Below are 27,534 nucleotides of genomic sequence, written 5' to 3' on the forward strand. Positions count from 1 at the left end.
TATTCTTGTTTTCTAGATTTTCATAACGAAGTTCGTTCTCAGTACATCTACTGTGCTTTTAATAGCTACCTTCGGTTACATCTACTGATATAACTGAAATGCTTCATTATCACCCAATAAACCATTATTTTGAAATCTTGAAGTTTTCCTTTTCTATGCAGAAGCAGGCTAGAAGTACACTTATTGTTTTATTTTGCAAAAGTATTTTTATAATTTTTTTAAAAACTTTTTTAAGCTTTAAAATTTTCTCTAAAACTGTTACTATTTAAAATTTAAGACATTTATTCTAAAATAAAAGATAAAATCAAAGAAAATTTGCTTATCTTTTTCTTATATTTTTAAGGATGGATCACTGGCTTAGAAAAGGGAGCTCAAAGGACTTCCTTTCTCCATCCACAGCCACACCATTTTTATGGAAAGATGCTGAAAAAAACTAAACTGACTTAAATCAAAAAGTTCTCTGACTCATGGAAGGGCAGAATCTATTCCAAGGTTGAAACTGCAAATAAAAAAATGAAAATATGATGGAAGCTGTCTTTTCCTCAGTTTTATAGATGTCAATAATTTACTTTATTGTGTCTTATGTAACAGAACATATTAGAACAGTATTATATACCAGTTAAGTGGAGGTATGATTTTGAGACCAATTATTCAGAGTTTAAAGAAAAAGGATTTGAATATTTTAAACATAGATGTGATGAGTTCTTTAAAAGTCAAAAATTGAAAATTTGTTATAACTTCTCAAACTAGATTTAAAAGCCACTGAAGCTGCATGGTGGCTATACAGGAATTCTCTGTATTATTTTTTTTTCTATAAATCTAAAATTATTCTCCCCCATAAAAAATTATTAAAAAAACAAAGCCACTGGGCTGGCCCAGTGGCTCAGGCGGTTGGAGCTCTATGCTCCTAACTCCGAAGGCTGCCGGTTCTATTCCCACGTGGGCCAGTGGGCTCTCAACCACAAGGTTGCCAGTTCGATTCCTCGAGTCCCACAAGGGATGGTGGGCTGCGGCCCCTGCAACTAGCAACGGCAACTGGACCTGGAGCTGAGCTGCGCTCTCCACAACTAAGACTGAAAGGACAACAACTTGAGTTGGGGAAAAAAAACCTGGAAGTACACACTGTTCCTCAATAAAGTCCTGTTGCCCTTCCCCAATAAAAAGAACTTTAAAAAAAAAAAAGCAAACAAAAAAAAACCCCAAAAAACAAAGCCACTGAAGAACCCTTGAAGGATAAGTTATTGTGTTGCCTTGGTTGAAGAAACATACACAATAGCCTTGTAAAGATGACAACTGCTTGAATGTCTGCTGGTTGGAAAGTTAGAAAAGAAATTACAGCATGCTACCTTCCAATAAATCAGTAGCTCGTTGATTTAAAGATTAAGCTGCAAACATAAATGCTGAGTTAATATTTCATCTGCAGAAGTATGCCTGGGCTTGCCATTTATTTGCCTTGTATTCATCCAGTACCAACAGTAGCTCATCATCAGAGGTCTCTTACAGAAATGCTTGGTAACACAATACAAGTGAGGCTGGCTGCAATATTTAAGGTATTGAATACCTGCATTGACTTTCATGGTTTATCTGGGAACAATTGTACTGACATCGGCACTGATGTACAAAAGCAATGAAGGGTGAAACCACAGAGCATCAATGCTGCCAAACTGTAGAGTAGTCACTGAATTCTCCACTGCCACCAGATAGATAGATAAATGATAGATAAAAATGACAGATAGGTGACAGAAAGATGACAGATGGACAGAGTTTCATTTAACAATGTCCTTGATGAAGCAGCAGGAATTAATTTTATTATATCTTGACTCTTGTGGCCCATCTTTTTAACATTCTGTGTAACAAAATGGGATGTACCTAATGGTTATCTTGAGGAAAAGCATTTGTGAGATTATCTGAGTTGCAAGCTGAATGAGGCACTTTTTTCAAGGAACACCATTTTTCAAAGAACACTCTTTCAACTAAAGACATCAACACCAATAGCCATTAGAGAAATGAAACTCAAACCACAATGAGATCACCACTTCAGACCAAACAGGATGCCTATAAGCAGAAAGACATATAATAACAAGTGTTAGTGAAGATGTGGAGAAATTCTAATTCTCATACACTGACGGTGGGAATGTAAAATGATACAACCACCTTGGAAAACAGTCTGGCAGTTCTGCAAATGTCATATAATAACATAGAGTTATTATATGACCCAGGATTTCTACTCCTAGGCATATCCCCAGTGGAAATAAGAATACATGTCCACACAAAAATTTGTGCACAAATGTTCGTAACAGCCAAAAAGTGGAAACAACCCAAATGTCCATCAACTGATGAACAGATAAATTAAATGAGGTATATGCATACAATGGAATATTATTCTGCAATGAACAGAAATAAAGTACTTATATATGCTGTTAATACAACATGGATGCACTTTGAGGACATTATGTAAAGTGAAAGAAGCAGTCACAAAAAATCATATAATGTATAATTCCATCTATATACGAAATATCCAGAATAGGCAAATCTATAGAGACAGAGTAGATTAGTAGTTGGGCTAGGTGGGGTGAGAATGGGGGTGGGGTTAGGGGAAATGGAAAGTGATTACTACAGGATTTCTCAATGGGGTGATTGAATGTTCTAAAATTGATTGTGGTGATGGTTGCATAACTCCCAATATACTAAAAACCTTTGTATTGTATACTTAAATTTATGAATTGTATGGTATGTGAATTATATCTCATTAAAGCTGTTATTAAAAAAAGAAAAAAATGACAGACAAACTATGATTATTCAGACTTGCGAATCTGGCAGACATGTTCTCAAAAATTAGTGAGGTGAGCCTGTCACTTTAAGGAAAGCAAATGACAGTATCTATTATCAATAATAAAATTTGAACTCTCAAGAGAAAACAATTAAAAAAAAATTGTACCTGCCACTGTGAGCTCTACAGCTTCCCAATACCTAAAGACTTTTCTAATGAGATCAGTGGCAAAAGTAACTAATGCAATTTTGAGGGATATTTTATAATGAAATAGGGCAACATTTGGAAGAAACACAAAACTGCAAAGCCATTATTTTCCAAATGATCAATATATGAAAATACAAAATCACACATGGGTAAAAGAGCTGCTGAAAGTGCAAAATAGGCAGGATGCCAGCAGAAATTGTGAAGTAAGAACTTCTGAAAATCCATTCCTCCATAAAAGCAAGGAGAACACTCGCAAAAATTATCAAAATCAACTTTTTCAGAATTCTGAAAATTGACTAGAGGCTTATGACAATCTGGGGAGTGTTTATTCATGGAAAAAAATGGCTAACTCTCAGTAAGAACAAATGCTGTGGCAGTCAAATTTTCCCTATTCCTCTCACTTTCTCCCCAGCTCCTTGAAAACTACCAGCCCTGCAAACACAGTGAAAACCAGCAGCCAAGCAGTCACTGGAAGGGCAGACAGGTTTTGAGCTCCCCAAAAGCCTCCTTCTCAGAGAAATGTCACATTCGACTTGTCTGACTATTCACAGGACTTGTCTTTATTGACCTGAGAGCTTGCTCAGTGTCAACAGCCGTGTACTCTGGGACTTTGTTGAAAACACACTCTTAAATGGCCAATGGGTCAAAGAAGAAATCACAAGGAAAACTAGAAAATATTTTGAGATGAATAAAAACGAAAACACAACCTTCCAAAATTTATGGGATGCAGCAAAAGCAGTACTCAGAGGGAAATTTATAGTGGTGTGTATTTAATGTATGTATTCAATGCCTACATTAAAAAAAAGAAAAATCAAGAAAGATCTCAAATCAATAACCTAACTTTAGACCTTAAGAAATTAGAAAAAGAAGACCATAGGGAAGGAAATAATAAAGATTAGAACAGAGATAAATGAAATAGTGAATAGAAAAACAATAAAGAAAATCAACAAAACCAAAGGTTGGTTCTTGGAAAGATAAACAAAATTGACAAGCTTTTAGCTAGACTGACTGTGTTAGTTTGGGCTGCATAACAAAATACCAACAACTGGGTGTCTTAACCAACAGAAATTTATATCACAGTTCTGGAAGCTAGAAGTACAAGATCAAGGTGCAGGCTGATGCACTTTCTGACAAGGGCTCTCTTCCTGGCTTGTGGGCAGCCGTGTTTTCTCTGTGTCCTCACATAGTGGTGTGAGAGAGGAAGTGCTCTGTAGTGTCTCCTTTTATGAGAATAGTAATCCTATCAGGTTAGGGTCCTACCCTTATGATCTCATTTAACCTTAATTACCTCCTTATATGCCCAATCTCAAAATACAGACACACTGGGGGTTAGGGCTTCACCATGTGAATTTGAGGGGACACAATTCAGTCCATAGCACTGACTGAAAAAAAGAGGTAAGACTCAAATTACTAAAATCAGGACTGAAAGATGGGACACTACTGACATTACAGAAATAAAAAGGATCATAAGGGAATACTATGAACAATTGTATACCAACACATTAGATGTCTTAGATGAGATGGACAAATTCCTAGAAAGATACAAATGATAGAAACTGACTCAAGAAACTAAAAATCTGAATAGACAGACCTATAACAAGTAAAGAGATCAAATTTGTCAAAAAACTTTCAACAAAGAAAAGCCCAAGTGCAGAAGGCTGCACTGGTGAATTCCACCAAACATTTAAAGAAGAATTAACATCAACTCTTCCCAAATTCTTCCTAAAAACGGAAGAGGAGGGAACACTTCCCAACTCATATTATGAGGCCAGTATTACCCTGATATCAAAACTGGACAAAGACATCACAAGAGAAGTCAAACTATAGACTCAGAATATAGATTAAAAATATGGATTAAAAAAAAATCCTCAACAAAATACTAGCAAACCAAATCCAGCCACATATAAATGGGATTATACATCATAATGAAGTGGGGTTTATCTCAGGAATTCAAGGGTGATCTAACGTATGAAAATCAATCAATGTAACATACCACATTAACAGAATGAAAGAAAAAACCCCACATGATCATCTTAATTGATGTAGGAAAAGCATTTGGCAGAATAGAAGGGAACTTTCTCAACCTGATAATGAGAATCTATGAAGAAGCCGCAGCTAACAGTATAGTGGACGGTGAAAGACTGAAAACTTTCCCCCAGGATCAGGAAAGATTCAAAGGGATCCGTTCTCGCCACTTCTATTCAGCATTGTACCAGAAGTCACAGCCAGGGCAATTTGGCAAGAAGAGGAAATAAAAGACATCTAGACTGGAAAGACAGAAGTAAAACTACCTCTATTCACAGATGACAAGGTGTTTTATACAGAGAATCCTAAGGAATTCATCACAAAACAAAACAAAGCAAACCGAAGAAACAAAAACTCTTAGAGCTAATAAATGAGTTCAGTAAGGTTGAAAGATACAAGATCCATATACGAAATCAACTGTATTTCTATAAATCAGAAAATAAAATTCACAAAAAGCAAAATAGACAAATAGATTTTAGTTAACAGAATAAAAAAGGTTTGTTGACATGGTTTCTGATTTCACATTACAACTGGCCTTTAATAAACCATCACTTGTCCTGTTTTGAAGTAGTATCCAAGAAAAATCTCCATCCCAAAAGCTTATTAAAATACTCCACTCCTAACTTCATAAATGGATCAAGTTGGATTTTCTTTATATCCTTCAATCAAAACAACATATTGCAACAGATAGAACCCAGACGTGAATGTAAGGATCCAAGTATATTCTAATCCAGACGTTAAAGAGATTTGCAAAACTAAAATACAATGCTACTCATCCTTTTTTATTTTCCATGGTTAAAATGTAATTGCTACTCATCTTAATATATGCTTTTTATTTTGGAAAATAACATTTTCAATAAAAGTATCTTATTTATATTAACAAGTCATGGGTCTATCATTGTCATTTAAAAAATTAATCACTAAATACATTTGATCAATTTTAAATTCTAATTTAGTAAATACTGATAGGCAAAATACACGTAAACAAAAGCTCTTTGGAATCTTCAATAATTTTTAAGAGTGTAAAAGTGTCCTGAAACCAAAAATTTGAGAACAGTTACTTTGAACCTTCCATAAACATTATATATTTTCTATGTATAAAATAGGCTATATGTAAAATTTAGGGTTAAGGAAAACCTTAATCAGGACAGAAATCCCAGAGGCTATAAAATAAAAGCCAATATAGTTATCTTTTTAAAAATACTTTTTAAAGATTTAAGGCAAAAGATTTTTCTAAAAATCAGTTAATAAATATATCTTTAAAATATTTGGAATGAAGGTGAAAAAGGGTCAATAACTGTGATATACAGAGACTTCATATAAATTGATATGGAAAGACAAACACAATTTAAAAAATGGAGAAGGTATATGAATTGGAAATTATATCACAGGAAATCCAAATATCCAATAAAATAAATATTCACATTCACTACTCATTGGAGGTGCAAAATTAAAATAACAATGAGATAGCACATTACCACCATTATATTGGCAAAAATAAAAAAAGCAATGGCACCCATGGCTGGTGGAGAAAGAGGGAAAAGGTTCCTTTAGTGCTCTGCTAGTGAAATCTGAGTTCTTACAGAAATGCAATGTGGAAAACTCTATTAAAAAACACACATACACTTCAACCCAGCAACAGAAGCCCATGTAAAAATAAAAGCAGCAGTAAATAAGGATATGGTTACAAGCATATTAACTGCAGAATTGTTTGAAGTAACCAAAAATCTGGAAAATCACATATCCACAGCATTAGAAAGAATCAATTTGCTATGCAGGCTGACTCAGAAGGATTTCCAGAAAATACTAACAAATAAAAAAGACAACATTGTGTATATACTTATATCTAGATCTGTATTATCCCACTTTGTAAAACAAATACTGACATAAACACACATAGATATGTCCACATCTGTATGTGTACTTGGTGTGTGTATCTTGCGAGGAAAGTATGAAAGTATATACACACACTGTTGATAACAGAGTCTTGGGGGTGAGGGTGGTTGGTGTGGCTCAGGTAAGAGGCACAAGATGAAATTATGCTGCCTCCGCTAGAAGACGCTTGTCCTCCTGTCCTGGCCACATCCATGCCACCCACCATCACCCCATTCCACTTACCTTTCAACCTAGGCTAGGCCAAGCCCTGTCACGGCAGCCATCTTCCAGTATTCTGGTACTTGGAAGTTCTGCGGCACTTCCTGTTTCTAGCATAGCCATGAACCTATAATTTGTTCTCTATTATTTGTTAATTGCTAATGGTTTTTTACAAGACACACTATGGTATAGTGGTGAACGGTGTAGCCTGTTGAGTCAGACCACTTGGGTTGGAATCCCAGTTCTATCATGTACTTACTAGCTGTGTGAATTTGGCAAGTGATGTTTTTTGTCTCTCAGTTTCCCCATCTGTGAAATGGGCATAACAGCAGTAACTGTCACAGGGTTGTGGTGAGGAGTAGGTGAGGCAATACATTTAAAGCACCTAGGGCAGTGCCTGGTACACAAGTGCGAGCTGCATTATCAGGATCATCATTCTCTCACATATCTAGATTTTAAACTCTCGGAGGTATTTTAAACCATTGATACTCTTTCAGATTTCTTTTGCATTCCTCCCCCATTATTTCCTAGAATAAGGTTATTTCAAGGTCCTCAGATATCTGTTGAATGAAGAAATGAATGACTTCGATATGAGCAGTCCATAGAGAAGGAAATTGCTGAGCATATGACTGTCACTAACTCGTACATGGTAACCAGCACGTAAAAGTGCACGGCATTTAAATCTGTTTTGTTAAGAGGGGAGAATCTTTGTCTTCAAATCAGTCTTCTAGGATAGCACAGGAGGCCTTTCATCCCCAGTCACAAAGCCACTTCTCAGCTAGACACGAGGAACCTTGCCTTAAACGGTAATAAGGAAACATGAGCCATTTGAGGCGAGAACATTAGAATAGGGGCTCCAGAGCCTCATGATTTACCATTGGTCCTTTGGGAACATATTACATATGTTTAATATAAAAATAAGTTGTACCAAATCATACATTTCTTCAAAGTACTAGATGAGATGCACTTGAACCCTTAAATTGTAGTTGTCATCTGTTCACCCTCTTGTGTGTCCTGTCCAAGCTTATCTGATGATGATTTTATTTCTGTGGAGGTTTAAATGGGTCTGCTGGGCCAAGAAAGTATAAGAAGGACTTTAGAAAATAATGAAAACACCTGCCCTGATGCCATCTTCTCTCTTCTCCTACCTTCAATGTCCAACCTCTCTCTCTCAATTGGATCCTTCCCATCTGCATTGTAACATGCTTAGGTCTCTCTCAAATTAAAACAAAACAAAAATGTCCGTTTCGCTACCATCCAACTCTCTTCTCTTGTTCACGGCCAACTTCTCTCACTTCCCATATGTTCGTCAACCACTCCGTTTGGCTTTTGCCCCATTAGTCTACAAAAATGCTCAGCAACTGACCTCTGTCCACCAAAGCTGTGTGCCCTTTTCACTTCTCACTTCACATGACCAATGTGCAGCTCGGGCCCTGCTAATCAAGGCCTTCCTTCACCTCTCATTCTAGTGCCCTTGGGTAGTTTCCAGTGTCAACAGAGAGGGTGTAACTTTCCACACCTTTCTGCTACGTGTATACATAAGCATGTATATAATTCATAACGATGTGTGTTTATTTTTTCTGAAATAGAATCATACTGTTCACATTACTTTGCGATTTCCTTTTTCCATCTGACATTACATCCTGGACAGTCTACAAGTCAGAAAAGAACATTTCTAGCTCCAACTTTAATTTATTTATTTTTTGGCATATAAATGTACGTATATTCAGACATAACTAAGTGTTAACAGTCAGAACAAGTCATTACATTTTTAGAAATTAGAGAGAAAAAATTAGATTTTGCAACTGAGGGTCCTCCTGAGAGTTTCCAGGAGGAGCAGGACCAGTGGCCAGAGTGGAGCAGGACCAGTGGCCAGAGTGGCAAGTCCGTAGTTTTCAGCTCAATGTTACGTAAAGCAAGAATAATTTACCCAGGCCTCCGGCCCCACTCCAATAGAGCCGTTTCATCTTTAGAGGCACAAAGCAGCTAACTGAAAACAATGACTCCACTATGTGTGGTTTGGGTCTAAATATTAAATTTAAAAAACACTTTACATTGCTAAGCAAGATGACATATGACCGTTAGGCCCTGAGAATAATTCTGCTGTTTCCTTCAAAGTTGTCACCTTGGGAGGTGATACCCATATTCCAAAAGTGCCACTTGCTCAAATGATTTTTGGAAATTTCCCTTTAGTTTTACTGTCCGTTTTCTTTCTAATTTTAAAAGGCAATTTTAAAGCTAACACTTGCCCTTGGGGAAAGCTGAGTAAAATCCAGACACACTCAACCCTCCCAAGTCACCCTTGCTGATACTGTGTGATGTACCCCAGGATCAGAAGGGAAGGAGTCCAGAATCTGCTGACCTGAGTTCTTCACAAAAAGTGAAGTTATGCCCCAACTGACAGGTCCTTTCCTTATAATTTCCCAACTAAACCCCTTCTAGGCAGCTTCTGAAAAATCTAATTATCATAACAAATATTTTTCAATCATTACCCTCTTAAAATAACAATCTGTACAGAGTAGCAAAAAGTCCAGAAAATTGAAAGATTTCTATATTCCTTCATTTATAGTAGACTGTAATTGTTTCCATAGCAAAATTTCCAAAAGTTGAATTTCCATCATTAACCTGAACAGCTGCACCAAATGAATTTCCCCTTGTAGTAGAAAAACAAAGGGGTTAATAGCAACAAAACAAAATAAAAAACCCCAAAAGGGTAACATAGGAAGGGGAAAAATAGATCTTGAGAGAAACTTTTGACACAATGACAAAAAGTTATTGAAATTAAATAATTAAGATATTAACTCAAAATATAATTTAAAACAGTATTGAATGACTATGCACAAAGGTGGTGTCTTATCATAGGGTAGTTCTGAGAAGATTGGGTCAAGGGAGCTACCTTCTCTCCAGAAGATGGCAAATGATGGCCCACAGGCCAAGACACCTGGTTTTGGAAGGCCAGCAAGCTAAGAATGATTTTCACATTTTAAAATATTTGGAAAAAAAATTCAGTGACACATAAAAATCATGAAATTCAAATTTTGGTGTCCATAAACAAAGTTTTATGAGAACACAGCCATGTTCACCCTTTTATGTATTGTCGATAGCTACTTTGTGTTAAAATAGCAGATTTGAGTGGTTGAAAAACAGAGCCTGCAAAGCCTAAAATTTTTACTGTCTTTCCCTTTATAGAAAAAGTCTGCTGATCTCTGTCCTAAACCAGATTTTACTGCCACCAACTCTCTGGTGGCCTTAGGCTGGCCTTCTCCCCTCTCTGGATCCACGTTTGTAAAGGACCGGGCCTGGAGAAGGTGCTAGCCAAGGATCCCTGTCTCAGGTCCAGAACCGAACTTGTCCCCCAAGGCAGTGAGCAAGAATACTCGCTGGTGCCACCTACAGCCCGTGAAGAAAATGGCAGGCGCGGCCTGAGGAGGGACAATCACTCGCAGGCCTCAGCACAGCTGTCCTGTTTGGTGAGGGCCTTTAAATGAACTACCTCCCCCATGAACAGAAACCTGGCTTTCACACACCTTTTCAACAGATAGACCACAACTCCAAATAAAAATACATCTTCCAGCATTCACTCCCCACAAAATAGAAGGAATGCAAATTACTTACTACCACAGGGAACTAGAAAGGACAATGGATATGTTTTTTCTAGAGCTAAAGGAGAAACAATGAAAAGGCTTGTCATCTGAAAATCCATCTACAGCCCATGAGTCACCACCATTCTTTATACCATTTCACGAGACTCACCCACATTACTTCTAAACCTTCTGAACCTTCACGCTCTAGAAAACAAGGTAATCAGATTTTTCACAGCTGAGGAAGCCATATCCAAAGAATGCAGAGTAAAGTGGTTAGTTCTGCCAGCTCTGAACCAAGCCCGGTGCTCTCACTCTCACACCGTGAGCCTCCGTGCTCAACGTACCCATCCATGAGGAAGACCGGTGCAGACTCACGCCCCTTCAAGGCAAAACAGTCACGTTGAAGAACAGCTTTTTTTCTTTCACACCCTCACAAACCCCAGTGCCGCAGAGTGCTGGCTGCCACCCACCCACCCGAGGTGCGGCAGTCTTCAGACACGGCCACCCACAAGGGCTCCCACCCGGAACCCTCCTGCCGGTGGAGTCTAATTGCCGCCCCACAACCTGGGCTGGTCTTACGATGTGCCCTGAGCAGAAAGCAGCAAAAATGATGTTCTGAGACTGCCGACCCCGGAAGAGGACTGGGAGCTTTTACTTGCTCCCCACACAGTGATCAACGCTCACATGGAGAGGCCGTGGGGGGGCCGGGCTAGCTTGGACGTGGAAAGCAGCCACGTGACACCCCACAGGAGACGGGCAGAAAACCACCCCGCTGAGCTGTAGCCAATCTACAGGACTGTGAAAAATAACACAGCAGGGATCAAAATCTCCATTTCTGGACTAACTTTTCAAGGCAAGGAAGAGACTTAGAATAGTTTGGCACAAATTTTCTATGTGGTGTCAAGAGCTTCCAACTCACTTCATCATCTTCATCTTCATCATCATCAGATTCAAGAACACCATCCAGTAGCTCTTCTATAAAGGAAAAAAAATCAATGAAGAACTGAGAACGCAGCTGGGAGCCTTGGTCAATAAAATTCCTTAGCCGCTGCAGAAGCATGTAAACACCCTAATGAGAATTAGGTTCCATCAAAACAATCATGTTCCTGGTATTGTTTCAGCCATAGTCTGATCATCCTAAGCAATTGTAAATCCATCTCTTCATTTTTCTCATAAGGCATTAGTAGTGGCATGAGAAAAATTAAAAGCCCTCATGTTATTTCAGAGGAATTTAGGGGAAAGTAAGCTAGTATTATCGCTAGACATGATGCTAGATTCTGCAGCCCACGTGTTATTTCACTTGCTGACTCTTATCCCCATGTTATAACAAATAACAAATGGAGGCACAGAGAGGATAAGGGACTTGTTTATGGTCACACTCCCAGAAAGTTAAAGAACTGAGATTCAAACTGAGTCTATTCTTAAACCTCATGATTTTTCCACAGTGGGAGGAGGGTCATGGCAGGTAAGGTTCCTGCAGGCTCCCGTAGTTCATTGCTACATCTTCAGAGAGTTCACATGGGAGGAATAAATTAATAGCACAATGGAGTCAGAGGACGAATGAGTCTGTCCCCACCTCACCGGGGTTTGCATACCTCTACACCGATCATGAGTCATACTGTTGTTACAGAATTTAGTCAAGAAAGCCACTTTGCAGACAGGAGGCTGTTAAGTCATTCTGCATTCGGGCTGAAACTTAATGACCTAACCTCTATTTCCTGCTGGCCCATGATAGCATGACTCCATCCCACCTTCAGTAGAAGGCTTTCAAGCAAGTGGCTTTCAAAATGGAGATGCTGTTATATTCATCAGTGATAAACCTCTCTTTGTCAAATATGGAAATAACTTTTTTCTTTTTAAAGAATCTTAGACATTTCACGAGGCCACAGTCTAATCCAGCCACATTCCCCTCCCTTTAGCTCACACTCATCCTACCCCAGAACAATCCAGTCCTGTGAACTCAAGCACCTTATAAACCTTGTCTCCTTTTCTCTGGGGTGACGGGGACATGAGCTCTGCCCCCACAAGGTGCTCTCACACAGATAACTAACAGGGCATCATGCTGGAGTTGATAGTATCCTGCCTTTCCAGAGGGCCCAGCTGGAGAGATGGCTTTGGCTTGTTCCTGCCCAAGGACCTGTCAGGTCTCCCTGTCCTCTCTACAGTGAGCGGCCAGTGTCTGCTGGTCCTCCAGCTGAGGTCTGGAGTTACTGACAAACTTCCCATTCTTGCTGATGGCTGCTCATCTCCACCTGTCAGCATCACGTCTTCCTTGGGTTTCTTCCTTAGGTTTCACCAGAGTAGTCCTTTCCCATCTAGGGGGTAGGTACTTACAATATACTGGACTTTTCTGTACTTGAAGACCTTAAAACTCCGTTGGAAAAACAGTGCTAGAGAATTGAGATAGGCTTGAATGTACTCATATGAAAACCCATATACATGTTTTCATGTTCACTAAAATAAACCAAGAAAGTCAGTACTCTAACTACAGATGGCGGCAAGGCCACTTCATGTATGTTACATGAGTAAACTACCGCTAATTCCTGTCCTGCTATTAAGTTCCACATGAGACTGAAGATTGGACTGGATAGAAACTTTCCAGCTGTCCCTCCTCTAGGTTCCATTGCAATGCTGGTGGATTCATTTTGACTTGATGCTGATGACACATATGCTAAGGCATTTGTGTATCCTCCATCCAAACGTGCAATGAGTTTCTAGTTTGGTTTCAAAATAGCAGACTCCTGGGTAATCATCTCTGGGTCCTGCCATCGTCCTATGGGTACAGAATCACTTAGGTGCTTGAGATAAAAAAAGAAATACTTTAGATACTCTTTATTTAAACTGGAGCTTACTGAGCTAAGAAGGTATTTCCCAAGCCCTTCCTGCCTCAGCTCTGCCCATGTTAACTTCGTGCCAAAGCACACCCCCTACAGAAATGTAAACTGACCCCTCCCTCCCTCCTCACATTCTTTGGCATGCCGGTCCAAGGGCCAGTTTTATGTAAGAGAAAGAGATGTTTTTTTAGCCAGAGAGCAAGGGGGGGGCCTCACCTTGCTTCTTGGCTGCCAGGGAGGTGGGAAGACGGACAAGGAAAGGGAGATGTGTCTCGATAGATTGAAAAAAAGTCAGCCTCAAAGCAGAGTCCCAACCCAGATGTGACCCTGCAGCTGCAGAGGTCCCCTGCCTGGGAGGGAGGTGTTGGCAGAGCTGGTGACCATGGAACAGACAGGAAACAACTTTTCCCAGCATTTCTCCGCCTTCCCAAACTGTGGCCTACCGAAGGGTTAGGGAGCAACCTCAGCCAGGATTCTGGGTAGGGTTTTATTTCACTTTATTTTTCAACATGCCCACCCAGCAGAATGGGTTTCAAAATCAGATATAAAGTTGTTGCAGAAAATCTAGTTCTGTCCCTTGCCCACCTGAATTTGGGATGAATTATACTTGCTCCACAAAACCCAGAAGGAAGGATGTTCAAATGGAAATGGGCCCCCAGCCTGAAGGGAGCCAAGGTCTCAGGCTCCCTGGCTGCTCTCCCAGCTGCCTGCTGTGAATCCGGACACCCTGTGACGTCCTCCATCTGCCTCCCCATTCCTGCGTCTGCCCGAGGCAGGCATGAGCCACCCCAGCTGCACGCTGGAATCACCTGGAAGCTTTAAGCAGCACGCTTGCCTGGGGATCCCCCAGAGACTGATTTTAATTGGGATGGGGCACTGCCTTATGAATTTCCAAATCCCCCAGGGGGCCATCCTGTGCAGCCCAGGTTGTGAACCGTGAGCCAGAAGAGCCACCTGCAGGCTTCTTCCTGTGAGAGGCTTCTGGCATCTCCCTTCTGCTTGGCCTGGTCAAGCTGCTGACTTGGGATTAGAGTAGAGATCAAAAGATTCGTTTTTTGACCCTTGTTCGCATGCTGAACAGGATTTGTGCACTTGGACTTTCAGTGACGTAGACTGCTGGGTGTAAGGGAAGGGCACACAGAGACATAAGGGACAAGCTTGGCCCTGGAAGCCTCTGGCATGTGTGCGAGTCAGGAGTCCACAGAAAGAGCTGAGAGCTTCCTCACCACCCTGGTTCCATCCAAGGCTCCCCTCATCATCCTTTCCTGCTTATTATGGGATGTGGGTTGCCATGATAATGGAGGAAGCCAGACAAAAAAGGGGATCACATCCTCCCATGCTGTCAGTTGGCAACATAAACTACTCCTGAGTGAATGAATGAAATGCGGAAGGATGATGACATTTTCTCCAGTGGCTAGAAAGACTGGCATCTGTCTTCCTTATCTGACCCTAGGACTCTGGGGAAGCCACTCTTCGGAGGTGGAGGAAGAATTAGGAGGGGGAAGCCCACATAAAGAGAACTTAGGGTTAGAGAAGGGTTTCTGTAATTGTTTCTGAATTCTTTTTGTTGACTCTAAGCCTGAAGTGTGAGAAGCGATCACTGATCTTGGGATAATCTGGCATTGATGACCTGGTTGATTATGGGTTCACTTGGGCCTCCTGAATGAATTCCAAGATATGACAAGTCCTTCTGAGAAAGCCTATGCACGTTCCTGGCACATGTGAAAGATTCAAAAGATTCAGATTCTTGCATTAAACGGACCTGAATTCAGCTGCTTGATGATGAATTCGATCTGGCGGATCATTTCAGCACTGCCTTCTCTGATGAAGCAGCGAAGGATGTCTTCCATCCCCTAAAGCAGTGAAGAGAGGAACAGTTAACATTTCAGTTAACATTCTTTGGGGGGAACTACTTTTCAGTGGGATAGTTTCAGCCAAGCCCCCCCAAAACACTTTCTTATATATGCACAATAACAATTCCTCTGTTTACTGTTAAACATTCTTTTTGTTCTTTTTATAATTCACAGTGAAATTATTTTCTTCTTGGTTGAATATCAGACCTAATTATAACATATTTATTAAACACAGAGGAGAGCTCCACAGCTCACAGTACTCCAGCCCTGGGTGCAAGAGGCTTTGGTGTGGGCCTCAGGGCAGCCATACTGATCTGCTCTGCTCTCCGGCCCCAGATGTTGGCAGGCTCTGAAAGTTCAAATGGGTCTCAGGGCACTCATTTATCTTTATCTCCTGTTTTTGTTTTTTCTTTCTATTATTTTAAAGACCAACATCATAGTATTTGGTACTAATATAATTTGTATGTATTTTTTGTCATTTTCTACAAGTACACAAATGGTTTACACAGTTGCAAAAACAGAGTTCTTATAACGTCATATTCTGCTTTTATCTCTCATTATACAATAAAAATTTTCCATCCTTCCTCATACTGCTTTTCCTAATTATCATCCTCAATAGCTATTAATATTTTGCGCAAAAGAGCCATAATGTCATTAGCAATTCCTGTTACTAGATGTTATGTTTCTTCTGGTTTTTCACTATTATAGAAACACTGAAATGAGCCTCTTCATGGTAGAGCTCTTCTCTGAATCAGTGACCAGAGGGAAATAAATGAATCCAGGAGATTTTAGTGGTTTCTCGTATGTGCCACCAAACTGCTTTCCAAAAGGATTGTGCGGACACATGCTGCAAACCCCAGCAAGGTCTGAGAACATTAGCTCAGCTACGAATTCTCCAGCATTGTCACAAGCAGGTGTCAAGGTGGTGAGATTACGGATGATGTGTTCCTCGCTGTCCGGTTTTCTGTATTATTGTTACATGCAAAAAGAATGTAATTCCTTTATCAATCTAAAAACTTCCTCAAGGATAAGAGTGAAATGTGGGTAGTCTCAGGGCTTTAGAAAAACCCTGGCCATAACCTCTCTTAGAGACCTCTCTTATAAATAAACAGGCAACTGCTTAAGTGACGTGTCCAAAAGCTTCCTCCGTTCAGACTAACAGAGGGTTCCTGCATAGCTTCTGCCTGTTAAATGCCAGACAGAAGCTTATACTGCTTATACCTTTATGTAAGTCATGCACGTTTTCTTCTTAAAGTCAATAACTCAATAATTCAGAGGCTGTCTAGAAACTTATGTCAGAAGCTATAACAGAAAATATTAACAGACTCAACTACAATTAAAGCTGCCGTATGACCCGAAACACCATAATTAAAAACTAAATGAAAAATAGAGGAAATATTTGTAATTATGTCAAAATATTAATAGCTCCTCATTTCCCTTGTGACTTCTTCTCTAATCCACAGGTGACTTACAAGTGTGCAGCAGTCAGCCTCCAAGATGGCCCCCAAATGCCCCCACCTCCTGGAATTCGTACTCCTGAGCAGTCCCCTCCCACACTGTGCCCGGGTCGGTCTGTGTGTATCACTTCTGAGACCAGGTTATAAAGGATACTGTGGCTTCCGTCCTGCTCTTTCTTTCTCTTTGGGATCACTCACTCGGGGGGGACCCAGATGCCACGTCGAGAGAAGCACTATGGAGAGGCCCATGTGTTGAGGACATGAGGTCCCTGCCAACAGCCGGCCGTGTGAGCCAGCGTGGAGGCGGATTCTCCAGCCCTGCTCAAGCCTTGGGTGCCCTGGCTGAAGTCTTGATTAAAACCTGACGAAAGCCTCTTAGCCAGGACCATCCCACTAAGCTGCTCTCGAACTTTTGTCCCACAGAAACTGAGCTATGATAATAAAATTTTAAAGCCACTGAGCTTCTGGGTAATTTGTTATGCAGCAACAGATAACTTACACAAGGGTCAATATTTTAATTTCCAAACATTTGGGGATTTCCTAGATACCTTATTAATTCAACCCTTTTTCTGCCCCGTTATCTCCCTCCTCTCCTGGGACTCTAGTTGCACCTGTGTGAGACCTCTGGCTAGGGGCACACAGGTCTCTGAGGCTCTGTCCCTTCCTTCCACCTTCTCTCTCCCTGGCCTGGATGGTCTCTAAGGGCTCTCATCTCTCCTGTCACACAGCAACGAGTCTGTCCTCCCCACTTGGTCCCTGTCCCTTTAAGACATTTTCCTCCGCCTTCTCCACCCCTTTGCCCTAGAGGTTTTCCCTCCACGCTGCCTTTCAAGCTTTTTAATTCCATGTCACCTCCATTCTTTCTTTCTTTCTCTTCAGCCTACACGTTTTATTCCTTGTGCTTTGCTTGGTTGACAATTCCTCTCTTGCACCTGAATGACTGTAATACAGAATTTAACCAAGTTTATTTTCTGTATTGAGAAAGCAGGGTTTTAAAAAACCCATTATTATTCAAAAGCAGGAGGCAACTAAGTCCCATTGTTTACTGTGACCACACAGAATGGTTGTAAATAAGTTTTTACTTCAGGCAAAATGGGTGATGTAATTTAGATGACCAATTAGAAGATTTGGCAATTCTTCTAAGTAACCAAAACCAAGTGAAAGAACATGTTTTGTTGGTCTCAAACTGAATTTAGTTTCTGGAATATATTTAACCCCCTTGTCACAGCATTTAATATGCACAGTTGACCTGGTTTCACGTATTGTAAGGGAAAAGGACAAAACTATGGTGGTTTTGCTGATTACATCTAGAAACATCTGTCATCTCAAAAACTAAACTAATCACCTGAGGCTTGTTTAAACTTCCGATATATGCACGAATGTAAACACAGTAAGTACTGAATTCACTAATTAGACAAAAAACTAAGTATGGCCGGTATTATCATCTTTACCAGCTTTTCTGTTCCATTTGGTTGCTACCAGAATGTCAAGAGTGTTTTGATTGCACCTATTCTCACTGCTACCACAATTCCCCCAGGAATCCTGGAGGTGAATTTGAGTGATGATTTCCTTCATTTCATTGTTTTCTTGCTAAGCTTCTGCTACTACAAAATCCATAAGCATTCCCCCAACCCCCAATTTAAATGAACCATTTAAATTAGAAAAAAAAAAGAATGTCTACAATTTTCCAAAAATAAACCTGCTGGGAACTTTCTAATATTGTGGTTCTTAATCACTGAGGAGCTAGGGGTCCCTTGAGAATCTGATAAAAGCCACAGACTCTCATGAGAAAATTGCAAATATGTACTTGGCATACAATTTTGGGGCATTCATAAACTCTCTGAAAGCCCCTCCATGGAGCCCAGTCTGGGAACCCCTTGTTCTCATAGCTCTGACCTATGGCACTAATAGAAGCTGACACATTTCTCAAGCACGTTTCTTACCATAGCTCTTGCTTCTTCACGAATGGACGGGATAGAAAGGATGCTGTACAGTGCTCCATTCACATATGGCTGTATCTTTGAGGGAAGAAAAAAACCCAGTCATTTGCACGGTCTCAAATACTATACAACTCAGTTATGAAACACCACACTTGAGAACACTCTGACTAAAGCGGACAGTGAGTTACCATCTTCACATCTCTCCAAACAACAGACGTCTCCCTTTGCATGTCCCGTGACAGTTACAACAGAGCGCAGAACCAAATTCATCATTGCCTCACAAAGCTTACTCCTGCTACATTTCATTGCTTAATTAATGTGATCCTGACCACTCAGGCTAGAAACTCTGGAGTCATCACTGATGCCTCTCCCTTTTTACTCTCTTTCGGGGAGTCTCCAAGCTGTCTTGGATAGGAACTTTTCTTTTCCATACACACGGCTACTGTCCTCATTCAGACATGTCCGTGACCTGGGCTACATCACGTCTCCCAATGAGTCCTGCCTTTGATGCACACTCTTGCACACAACCATCATATCGTTGCCAAAATTCCACAACATGGGCCAAATCCCACTCTCCCTACTTCGGACACCTTCCACATAGTCTGCCTGGAAGGAACTCCGAAGCAGGCTGTCATTACTCCACTCCTTGATTCCTCAGTACAGCACACAGGACCCTTTAGGCTTTGGCCTCTATCACCCGCTCTGCTCCTCCCTGCTTGCCATGACGTTCATACTGCAGAGGTTCCACACTACATAAGGGACACGTCACACCAACTGGTGACAGGCCATGGCCCTGGTTCTAGCTGTTCGTTTTGCTGGGAATACACGTCCCACATGTGTCTCTCTGGAAAGCTATGATTCATGCTTTAAAACTCAGCCCCGACATAGCTCAAAGGGAACCCTTCCTGAACCCTGCACAGAGTGCTCCTCTACTTCGGCACAAGCCCCCACTATTGTCCGTGATTTGGTATATTTTTAAATGTATACATGTCTCCACCACTATGATCTCTTCAAGGACAGGGACCATGTTTTAATCATATAGGTAACCCCAGCATAAGGCTAGCCCAGGACATAGTGCATATGTAGGTACCTGACAAATGAGAGCTCCCTTCTGAGCAAACTGTGCCATATTCTCTCCACAGTGATGGGGGCGGGGAGGGGAAAGGGTTCATTTCCCACCACCACTTGCCAGCACTAAACTTCATTACTTTTAATTTTTGCCAAGCTAATGGGTAAAAAAAGGCAGTTTATAGTTGTTTTTATTTTCATTTCCCTGAATACTAGCGAAATTATACAGCTTTTCATGTTTATAGGCCATCAAGATTTACCATTGTGTAAATTGCCCATTTATATCCTTTACCATTTTTTTCTGTTGGGGTTTTTTTATAATTTGACTTTCACTTATCAATTATAGGAGTTCTTTATATGTTAGGAATATTAAACTTTTGTCATGTGATACGAATTTTTTCTCAGGGTATCACTTGTCTTTTGACTTTGATTATAGCATTTTTCTCATACAAAAAAAATTTAATGTTCATATAGTCAAATATGTGCATCTTTGTGGCTTCTGGATTTTGTCTTCTAAGAACACAACTATCTTTGTAGGATACATGTGTGTAGCATTTATTTACGTAGTGAACACTTCTCCAGGCTCTAAAAAATATATAGGTAGATCTTCCAAAGCAAATGCATTGGCAACGGTTAATGACATGATCTGAATCCTGTGGCATATTCAGTTTTCAGAGCCAACATTCTGGTTCCAACACCTGAAGCCAACCTTACTATTACAGACAGAATGCATTTCCCTCTGGCTTCAATGGCCTGAGTTGAAGAAAATGGAGAACAGAGTTCACTCTGGTCTAGAAATAGTTAAGAGCTCCCTGGTTTTAAAATATAAAAGGCATGCACACACTGTAACAACCACCAGACCTCCACTTGCTAAAGTCGCCCAGCTCTCTGAGCTCATGGGGCTCCAGGAACCTACGACGTGAAAGAAATGAACAGAATGGGAACGGTCTGTCTGAAATGGGGACAGACGCATGGGTAGCAAATGCTCGTCACTCGGACCCAGCGGTACTCAGCCAGCCCGGTCCTGCTAAGACACCCCTGCACCTGGTCTGGCGAAAGAGGTCAGTGTTTTGTTGAGGCTTTGACTTCAGGCGCAAAGTGATGCCACCGTTTCTGCAAAGGCATGTGCAGGAAAGCAGGTGAACAATATACTATATTGTTTATTAGTTTTGTTCATTAGTTTATCCAGATCTCTACTTTATTTAAAAAGGACTTGCGACGCATAAACTAAAAAACTTAGAAAATCACCAAGTGTTGGGTTGGACGCCCATGACAGCAGAAGCTAGAATTGCCATTCTGGGGGACAATTTCCAGGATTCTGACCTGAGACTGACATAGGGGGTGAGCCAGCAGTGACAAGTGTCTATGCACCAGGGAAGCTCTGGCACAGGCCCTCGTGGGGCATGTGTGGCGACGTCCACTGAGGACCACGGTGGCAGCAGAGAGGTGGAGGCAACCAAAGTGGACATCCCTGGGAGGTGGATAAGTAAAATAGGAGGGCCGCAAACAAAGGGCTGTTTTGCAGTAGTGAGAGCTAAGGGACTAGGTGTATATAAAGCCACATGGAAAGGTCCTAAAAACGCAGTGAAAAAGTAAGAAAAGTAATGAGATCTAGAGTGCAACACTATTTATACAATTAAAAATACACACATGATATTAAATACATTTTCAGACTACATACATGACTACAGACATACATGAAACACAAGAGAGGAGCGTCATGTCGGGGGAGGAATGAAGCATGGATAGATGATAAGGAGAAAAAAATAATGCCCACGAGGGAGCTGGCAGAAGCCACTGATGGCAGTGTGCTAGCAAGTGAGGAGTGGAGGAACGACTTCCTGCTTCCGAGTTCTAGAATTCAGAAATTATAAAAGCTTATACAAATACGTGGAGGAGGGAGATTGCAGTAACTACCCTGGGCCAGCCCTCCCCAAACCCAGGGATAGCAGCTCTGATTGAGTACCTCGTGATTTTCATGGCCTAGCAGATCTGAAAGAACTTTCAGCGCGAGGCCGGCCACCTTGGCACACATGTTCTTCCCTTAAGAAAAAAACACAAAACAAAACATGACGTGTCTAAACACAGAAGCACAGTTTCAAGTCAGACAGACTTGAATACAAATCTTGGCTCCTCTGCTTATGAGCGGCGTGACCTTAGGTGAGTCACTTAACCAAGCTGGACCCCAGTTTCTTCCTCTGGCATTCCTTAGGGATTATTAATATCTACCTTAAAGCGTGATGTAGAATGAACTAACTCAGTATAGGCGGGCACACTCCAAGCGCTCAGTAAATGGTGGCAGTTATTATTATTCAGGCAGAGCACAGAGCTATTGAGCAGAGTGAAAGTGTAATATATTACAGAGTGATCGATATTCTACCTGGCACGTGCACAGACCACCATCAAAATCATACAGGTATTTTAGTAACTCCAAACATCATCATAATACTCACTGCAAATAAACTGATGATAATCAGAAAGTCTGATTATAATCTATTAATCATAAATATTTTGAAGTGAGGACCTTTTGCACAGGCTATTTTTTTATAAAAGAAGATTGAAATAGTCATTTACTCAGTCAACAACACACAGGGGCTTCAGATTACAAAGCATCTGAGGGTGAAGAAGCTTCTGGCAAATCCCCCTGAGCTATTTACCCAGGTAACCTTCTCCCAACACTGGGGCTACTCAGTCTGAGGTCAGCCACAGGCTGGACTTGGTTGGCACCTCTTCTACAGAAGCTTCTCTCATCCCAGGGAACATAGCGTGCAAACAGGATGGAACCTATAGAAAGCTAAAATCACTACTTGTATGGATCAAGTACATAAGTGACTTGTGATGGCCGTGTGAGAATCCCCATCTCCAGGGGGTGGAGTGGAGAAAACAGCTGTGATAAGGGGCTGGCAGCAGGGTTTGCCTGCTCTGCCACCAACTTAATCCTCTGCAACCTTGGGAATATACTTCTCTGTCTTCAGATAAACGGGATCATAATTCGTAACTTTCTATCTTTGAATAGTGCAATAAACACTTTATTTTCCTCTTAATGCGCGTGTTACATACATATATATAGAGGGTGCCAAACAATGTATACACATTTTAAGAAAGGAAAACTGTCTTAAAATTGTAGTACTCAATATATACTGATAACAAAAGGTGAATACAAGTCACATTTGACTTCTGCAATTACAAGAGGGGTTTAAAGTGGTCACCATCAGCATCCAGACACTTCTAATTATGGCGTACTACTGCTTGAGAAATGCTGACCAAAGTGTCCACTTGGTCACATTTTTTTGGCACCCCCGGAATATAAAAGAGTCTTCCTAAGGCCAAAATGGTATTTTGGCTTTAGGGATTTGACAGCTTTACACTTGGGCATTCCACGTGGGGACAGGAGGTTGTGAGACCTGCACTCCGGAGGCAGAGGTTCATAAGCAAAGCCACCGAGTACTCCAGCGTGTAGTCGGACAGGCAATCAGGGTCTTTCAGAATATCGATCAGCCAGAAGATGAGGCCGTCTCGAATCATGGCTGTCTGCAGCGGGCGCCTAGGATGAAAGAGCCTATAGGTAAGTTAAAGCTGGGGAGAAACTTTTCTTTAAGAGCACATAGCACTGTGAAAGCATGTCAGAAAAGACAAAGGGCAACAGAAGATACCCACACTGAGGAATATTTTGTCGCTAGACCAACGCAACTAAAACAACAATAAATTCTTTACCTTTCAGGGATTTTATGAAGGGTTTAAAAAAAACACAATAAGGCACTAAGGAGGCCTCCTATTTTGAAAGTTTCCTTTTCTATATTTAAAATGAGCAGAGTATTACTTCAAATATTGAATGAATATTTACTGATAGCTTTGATCTACTTAACTCAGGAAAAGCCATAGAAATAGTTCATAGACAAACAGATTTATACTAAACTCGAGTCTTTCAGAATCCAGCTTAGGTACCTTGAGTTGTGTAAAAGTAAAGAAAAACAATAAAGAAAGGCAAAAACCCCAGCTCAATACCATTTTGATTCAGATCTCTATAGAGTAAGGGTAATTCAACGACTTGTATAATACAATTTACAGAGAATTATTTTCCACCCAAAGTCCAGGTGTAATAAAGTCTTACAAAATCCAGTGCCTCATCAGAAGGTGTTATGATGCTTGTCATCATGCCAGACTTAAAAACTAATAAGACTAAGTGTGGTATCACCATGAGAAGTCATCTGAATTCTTTGAAAATCAAAACACCACAGAGGAAGCAGCACTGCCCATCTCCTGGTGACCAGGTTATGGTCAAACTACCACCTAAATGTTATCTATTAATGCTGTTCTTAAACTCTACATCCACAATGATCAGAGACATTTATTAGAAAATAATGAAGGCTGTCCTCTTTGGTAAGCCTAGCTACTTACTACATTTATTGTAGAGACCCTGGAAAACTGCACAAACAGTAAACACTTTTCTGGAACAGAAAGCTTAAATGACTGTTTGGAGGGGGAAAAAAAGTTGGCAGTAAATATCTGCACTACCAGGCAGAAGCATTTCTTCACCATATCTTGTCTCCGTTACTTAACTGTAACTATTGAATTCCTAAAATTTTTCCAAATATTGTCAACATCAAGCTAAGTTGTCTTTATGAACAAACAAAAATGAAGTGGTCATATGATCTGGGGAAGCAGTAACTCTGGAGATTACTTACAGTTCTTTTCAATTCATAGAGTCAGAACAAGAAATTTTCATTGGCAGGGACCTGGCAAATAATAGGAATTAAATATCTACCATTTCCCCTACTAAACATAAACACACTTAGAACACGTCCCCTGGTCAGGCTTCAGGTTATAGTGAGAGTCAGCTACATTTGATAGGGAGAAAGTATGTTCAGAAGAGGACTGACAGTTAGAAAAGGTTGAGGGCCCAAGGGGCTAGAATTCTTAATAAAGTCAGAGAGAAAGCGAGGTGGTCATGAGGGAATATGGATGCTAAAAGAGTTAGCAGATGACCCAGCAGTTCCATTCCTAGATACCTAGCCAGGAGAAAGGAAAACATGCCCACACAAAGAACACTGCATGCAAATGTTCACGGCAGCGTTCTGTATAACAGCCAAAAAGTGGAATAACCCAGACATTCACCAACTGATGAATAGATACGCAAAATGTGGTCTAGCCACATCATGGCATGTTATTCGGCAATACAAAGGAACGATGTCTGACACAGGCTACAACATGGGTGGACCTCAAAAACATTATGCTAAGCGAAATAAGCCAGACACAAAAGGACATACATTATATGCTTCCATTATATCAAGGGTCTGGTACAGGTAAGCCTACAGAAGGTCGAGTAGTGGTCATCTGGGGCCAGGGGTCAGAATAAGGAGTGACTGTAAAACAGACACGAGGTTTCTTTTCATGGTGATGGAAATACTCTAAAACTAGATTGTGGTGATGATTGTACAACTCTGTAAATATACTAAAACATGATTAACTTATACACTTCCAATGGGTGAATTTTGTGATCTGTGAAGCATACCTCAATAAAGCTGTCGATTAAAAAGAGAAAACTCTGGGAGGGCAGTAGACCTGGTTCAAGAAGGAGTGTCTGATTTTAAATTTCTGTTGGGGGGCAGTCCCAACACACGACAGGGTGTGTTGCTGGGATAGATGGACAGGGTCCTGGAGGCTGCAACCCGACTTCCACAGAACTACCTCTCACGCCTGCTGTGACTGTTCACTTCTGTGCACACAATGGACCGTGAGCAACCTGAAGGCTGAGGCTGTCCGGCTGCATTCACGTGTATGTCTCTAAACCTTGCCCGTGGCCTGAGATACAATCTAGCACCTGGCGTGCACGAGACAATATCCATTAGGGGACTACAACAGCGCTTTTAAAATGTCTTCCTCCATCCAAAGCAGCTTGAGCAGGACGGGTTGGTGGATAAGAGATAAGCTTTCTAGCTCTACCTTGGAAAGTCATCTAACCTATCCCAAAGTGTTAGCTGAAAGATATCATGTGCCTCTTGGGTTGTCATTGGGACTAAACAAGCACAAAATAGAGGCTTATAAAAACCCCAATTTAATTTCCAGGAGCCACCAGGACCTACTGCACGGTCAGCACCTGAGGCTGAACTTCTGCAAGGCGCCGAGGACGTTCTCCCGGGTGATGACGTCCCTGTCGTCCTCTTTCAGCCGCTGCTCCAGCAGCCGCAGGACCTTTGTGCTCTGGGCAAGGTAGAGGCGACCTGGGAACACAACCAGACGTGGACAAGTGCGAGAAGGAAAGACTTGACCTTGTGTTAAGTCATGCTCCAAAACCACTTTCTGTGAAAACTCTGCGTATAACACACGTATAACACACGTCGAGTTTGTGTGTGATTTTAGGTTCTAAAAAACTTATTAAAATACATTTCTTTTGCAAAGTTGCTTTTATTCCATCAACTATCGAATGAATAGACAACAACTCTTCTTGTAATCTAAACATAATCCATCACTGTGGCCCTGGGGAGAGCACTGTCCTTTATTTACCTGAAATCTTGAACCCAAAAGCCAGCTCTACCAGGGGCCAGGCAGTGGGAAGGGAATCTGTGCGCTAAGAGCCCGTTAGGTTTTTACAGCAGAGGCTGCCAAACAGTGCTTTCTGGCCACACTCCTTGCTCCTTCCAGACACAGCCATGGCCTGGAGAAGAAGCTGGGAATCACGCCTGGAACCCTGTAGTACGCCTTGAATGGTCACTAGCCCATTGAGGACTTGTGTCTTGATATAGACGACGCTGATTTTGGACATACATTTCAACAGTATTGTATGAATGGTGCATGCATTGGCTTTGATAAATATTTGCTAGGTGGATGGAAGAATGAACACATGAAAAAAAAAAAGAATGAACACATGAACGCATGAACATGCATTTGGAGTCTCATACAGTCATAATTTGAAAACTCCCTTTATTCCTATTATAAAGAGCTCAAACAAATTAGAACTTAGGGAAGATAATGGCACTTTGTAAACTCATTTTGAATTCAGTAATGGTGGCATGTTAACTTTGGGATTTTCAAATCCTCTTGATTTAAGAGGTTAGATACAGTCTTTCGAAGAAAATGGTGCAGTGTTCATTGGGGATTAGCTTTAATTATTTCACCAACCTTATTTTGCCTTAAATAGAAAATAACAGAAAATGTACTCCCTGTTATACACTTGAAAGCGATCTAAAAAGTACTAAGTTACAAAACCAGAAAGTGTACAAAATAAAACTAGAAAGCTTACAAAAGAAACTCCAAAACAGGCAAGATTTGCTCTGGCATAAACTACATCAATATGGTAACATCTAATCTTTACAAAAGACCTTAGATGCATTCAACATGAATAAAATGAGGAAACATATCATCTCGAAGAAACTTGAGGGAAAATGTCCATTTTTAAAGGAAAAAAGGCATCAATAAGACCTTGCTCTGCTCTCTGAAGAATAGCTGGTGTCTTACCTTCTGCCAGGGACGCGAAAGCATTGATGAGCCTGGCCATGTACTGTCGTACCACCTCACTCTTCGAGTGCAGCAGCTGAAGCACGCTCCTCTGTGGGGAAAAACATCAAAAAGGAAAAACATGGAAGTTAAAGACAAGTGAGAGATTAAATACATGTCTCCTCTCCGGGTCTGGTGTTCTCTTCCTCTGTGCGAATCTATTAGAGGTAAAATGAACAGACTGAAGCCAAACAGTGCACCTGGAAAT

The 27,534-nt window shown here is 40.9% G+C and overlaps 1 protein-coding gene across 2 annotated transcripts in view; it reads right to left on the reverse strand.

The window, feature by feature from the left end:
* The window catches only part of ARMC9 (armadillo repeat containing 9), a 129,348-nt gene that overhangs the window by 50,372 nt on the left and 51,442 nt on the right, over window positions 1-27,534 (reverse strand). For both annotated transcript variants that reach the window (XM_033112450.1, XM_033112449.1), the window contains exons 13-19: window positions 27,288-27,378; window positions 25,930-26,053; window positions 23,237-23,376; window positions 21,799-21,875; window positions 18,768-18,842; window positions 15,277-15,367; window positions 11,600-11,655 (exon numbers count right to left, since the gene is read on the reverse strand). In XM_033112450.1, the coding sequence (XP_032968341.1) occupies window positions 11,600-11,655; window positions 15,277-15,367; window positions 18,768-18,842; window positions 21,799-21,875; window positions 23,237-23,376; window positions 25,930-26,053; window positions 27,288-27,378 (654 nt within the window). The remainder of the gene's footprint in view (window positions 1-11,599; window positions 11,656-15,276; window positions 15,368-18,767; window positions 18,843-21,798; window positions 21,876-23,236; window positions 23,377-25,929; window positions 26,054-27,287; window positions 27,379-27,534) is intronic.

The sequence above is a fragment of the Rhinolophus ferrumequinum genome, chromosome 8, assembly GCF_004115265.2.
Source record: "Rhinolophus ferrumequinum isolate MPI-CBG mRhiFer1 chromosome 8, mRhiFer1_v1.p, whole genome shotgun sequence".
Classification (NCBI taxonomy): domain Eukaryota; kingdom Metazoa; phylum Chordata; class Mammalia; order Chiroptera; family Rhinolophidae; genus Rhinolophus; species Rhinolophus ferrumequinum.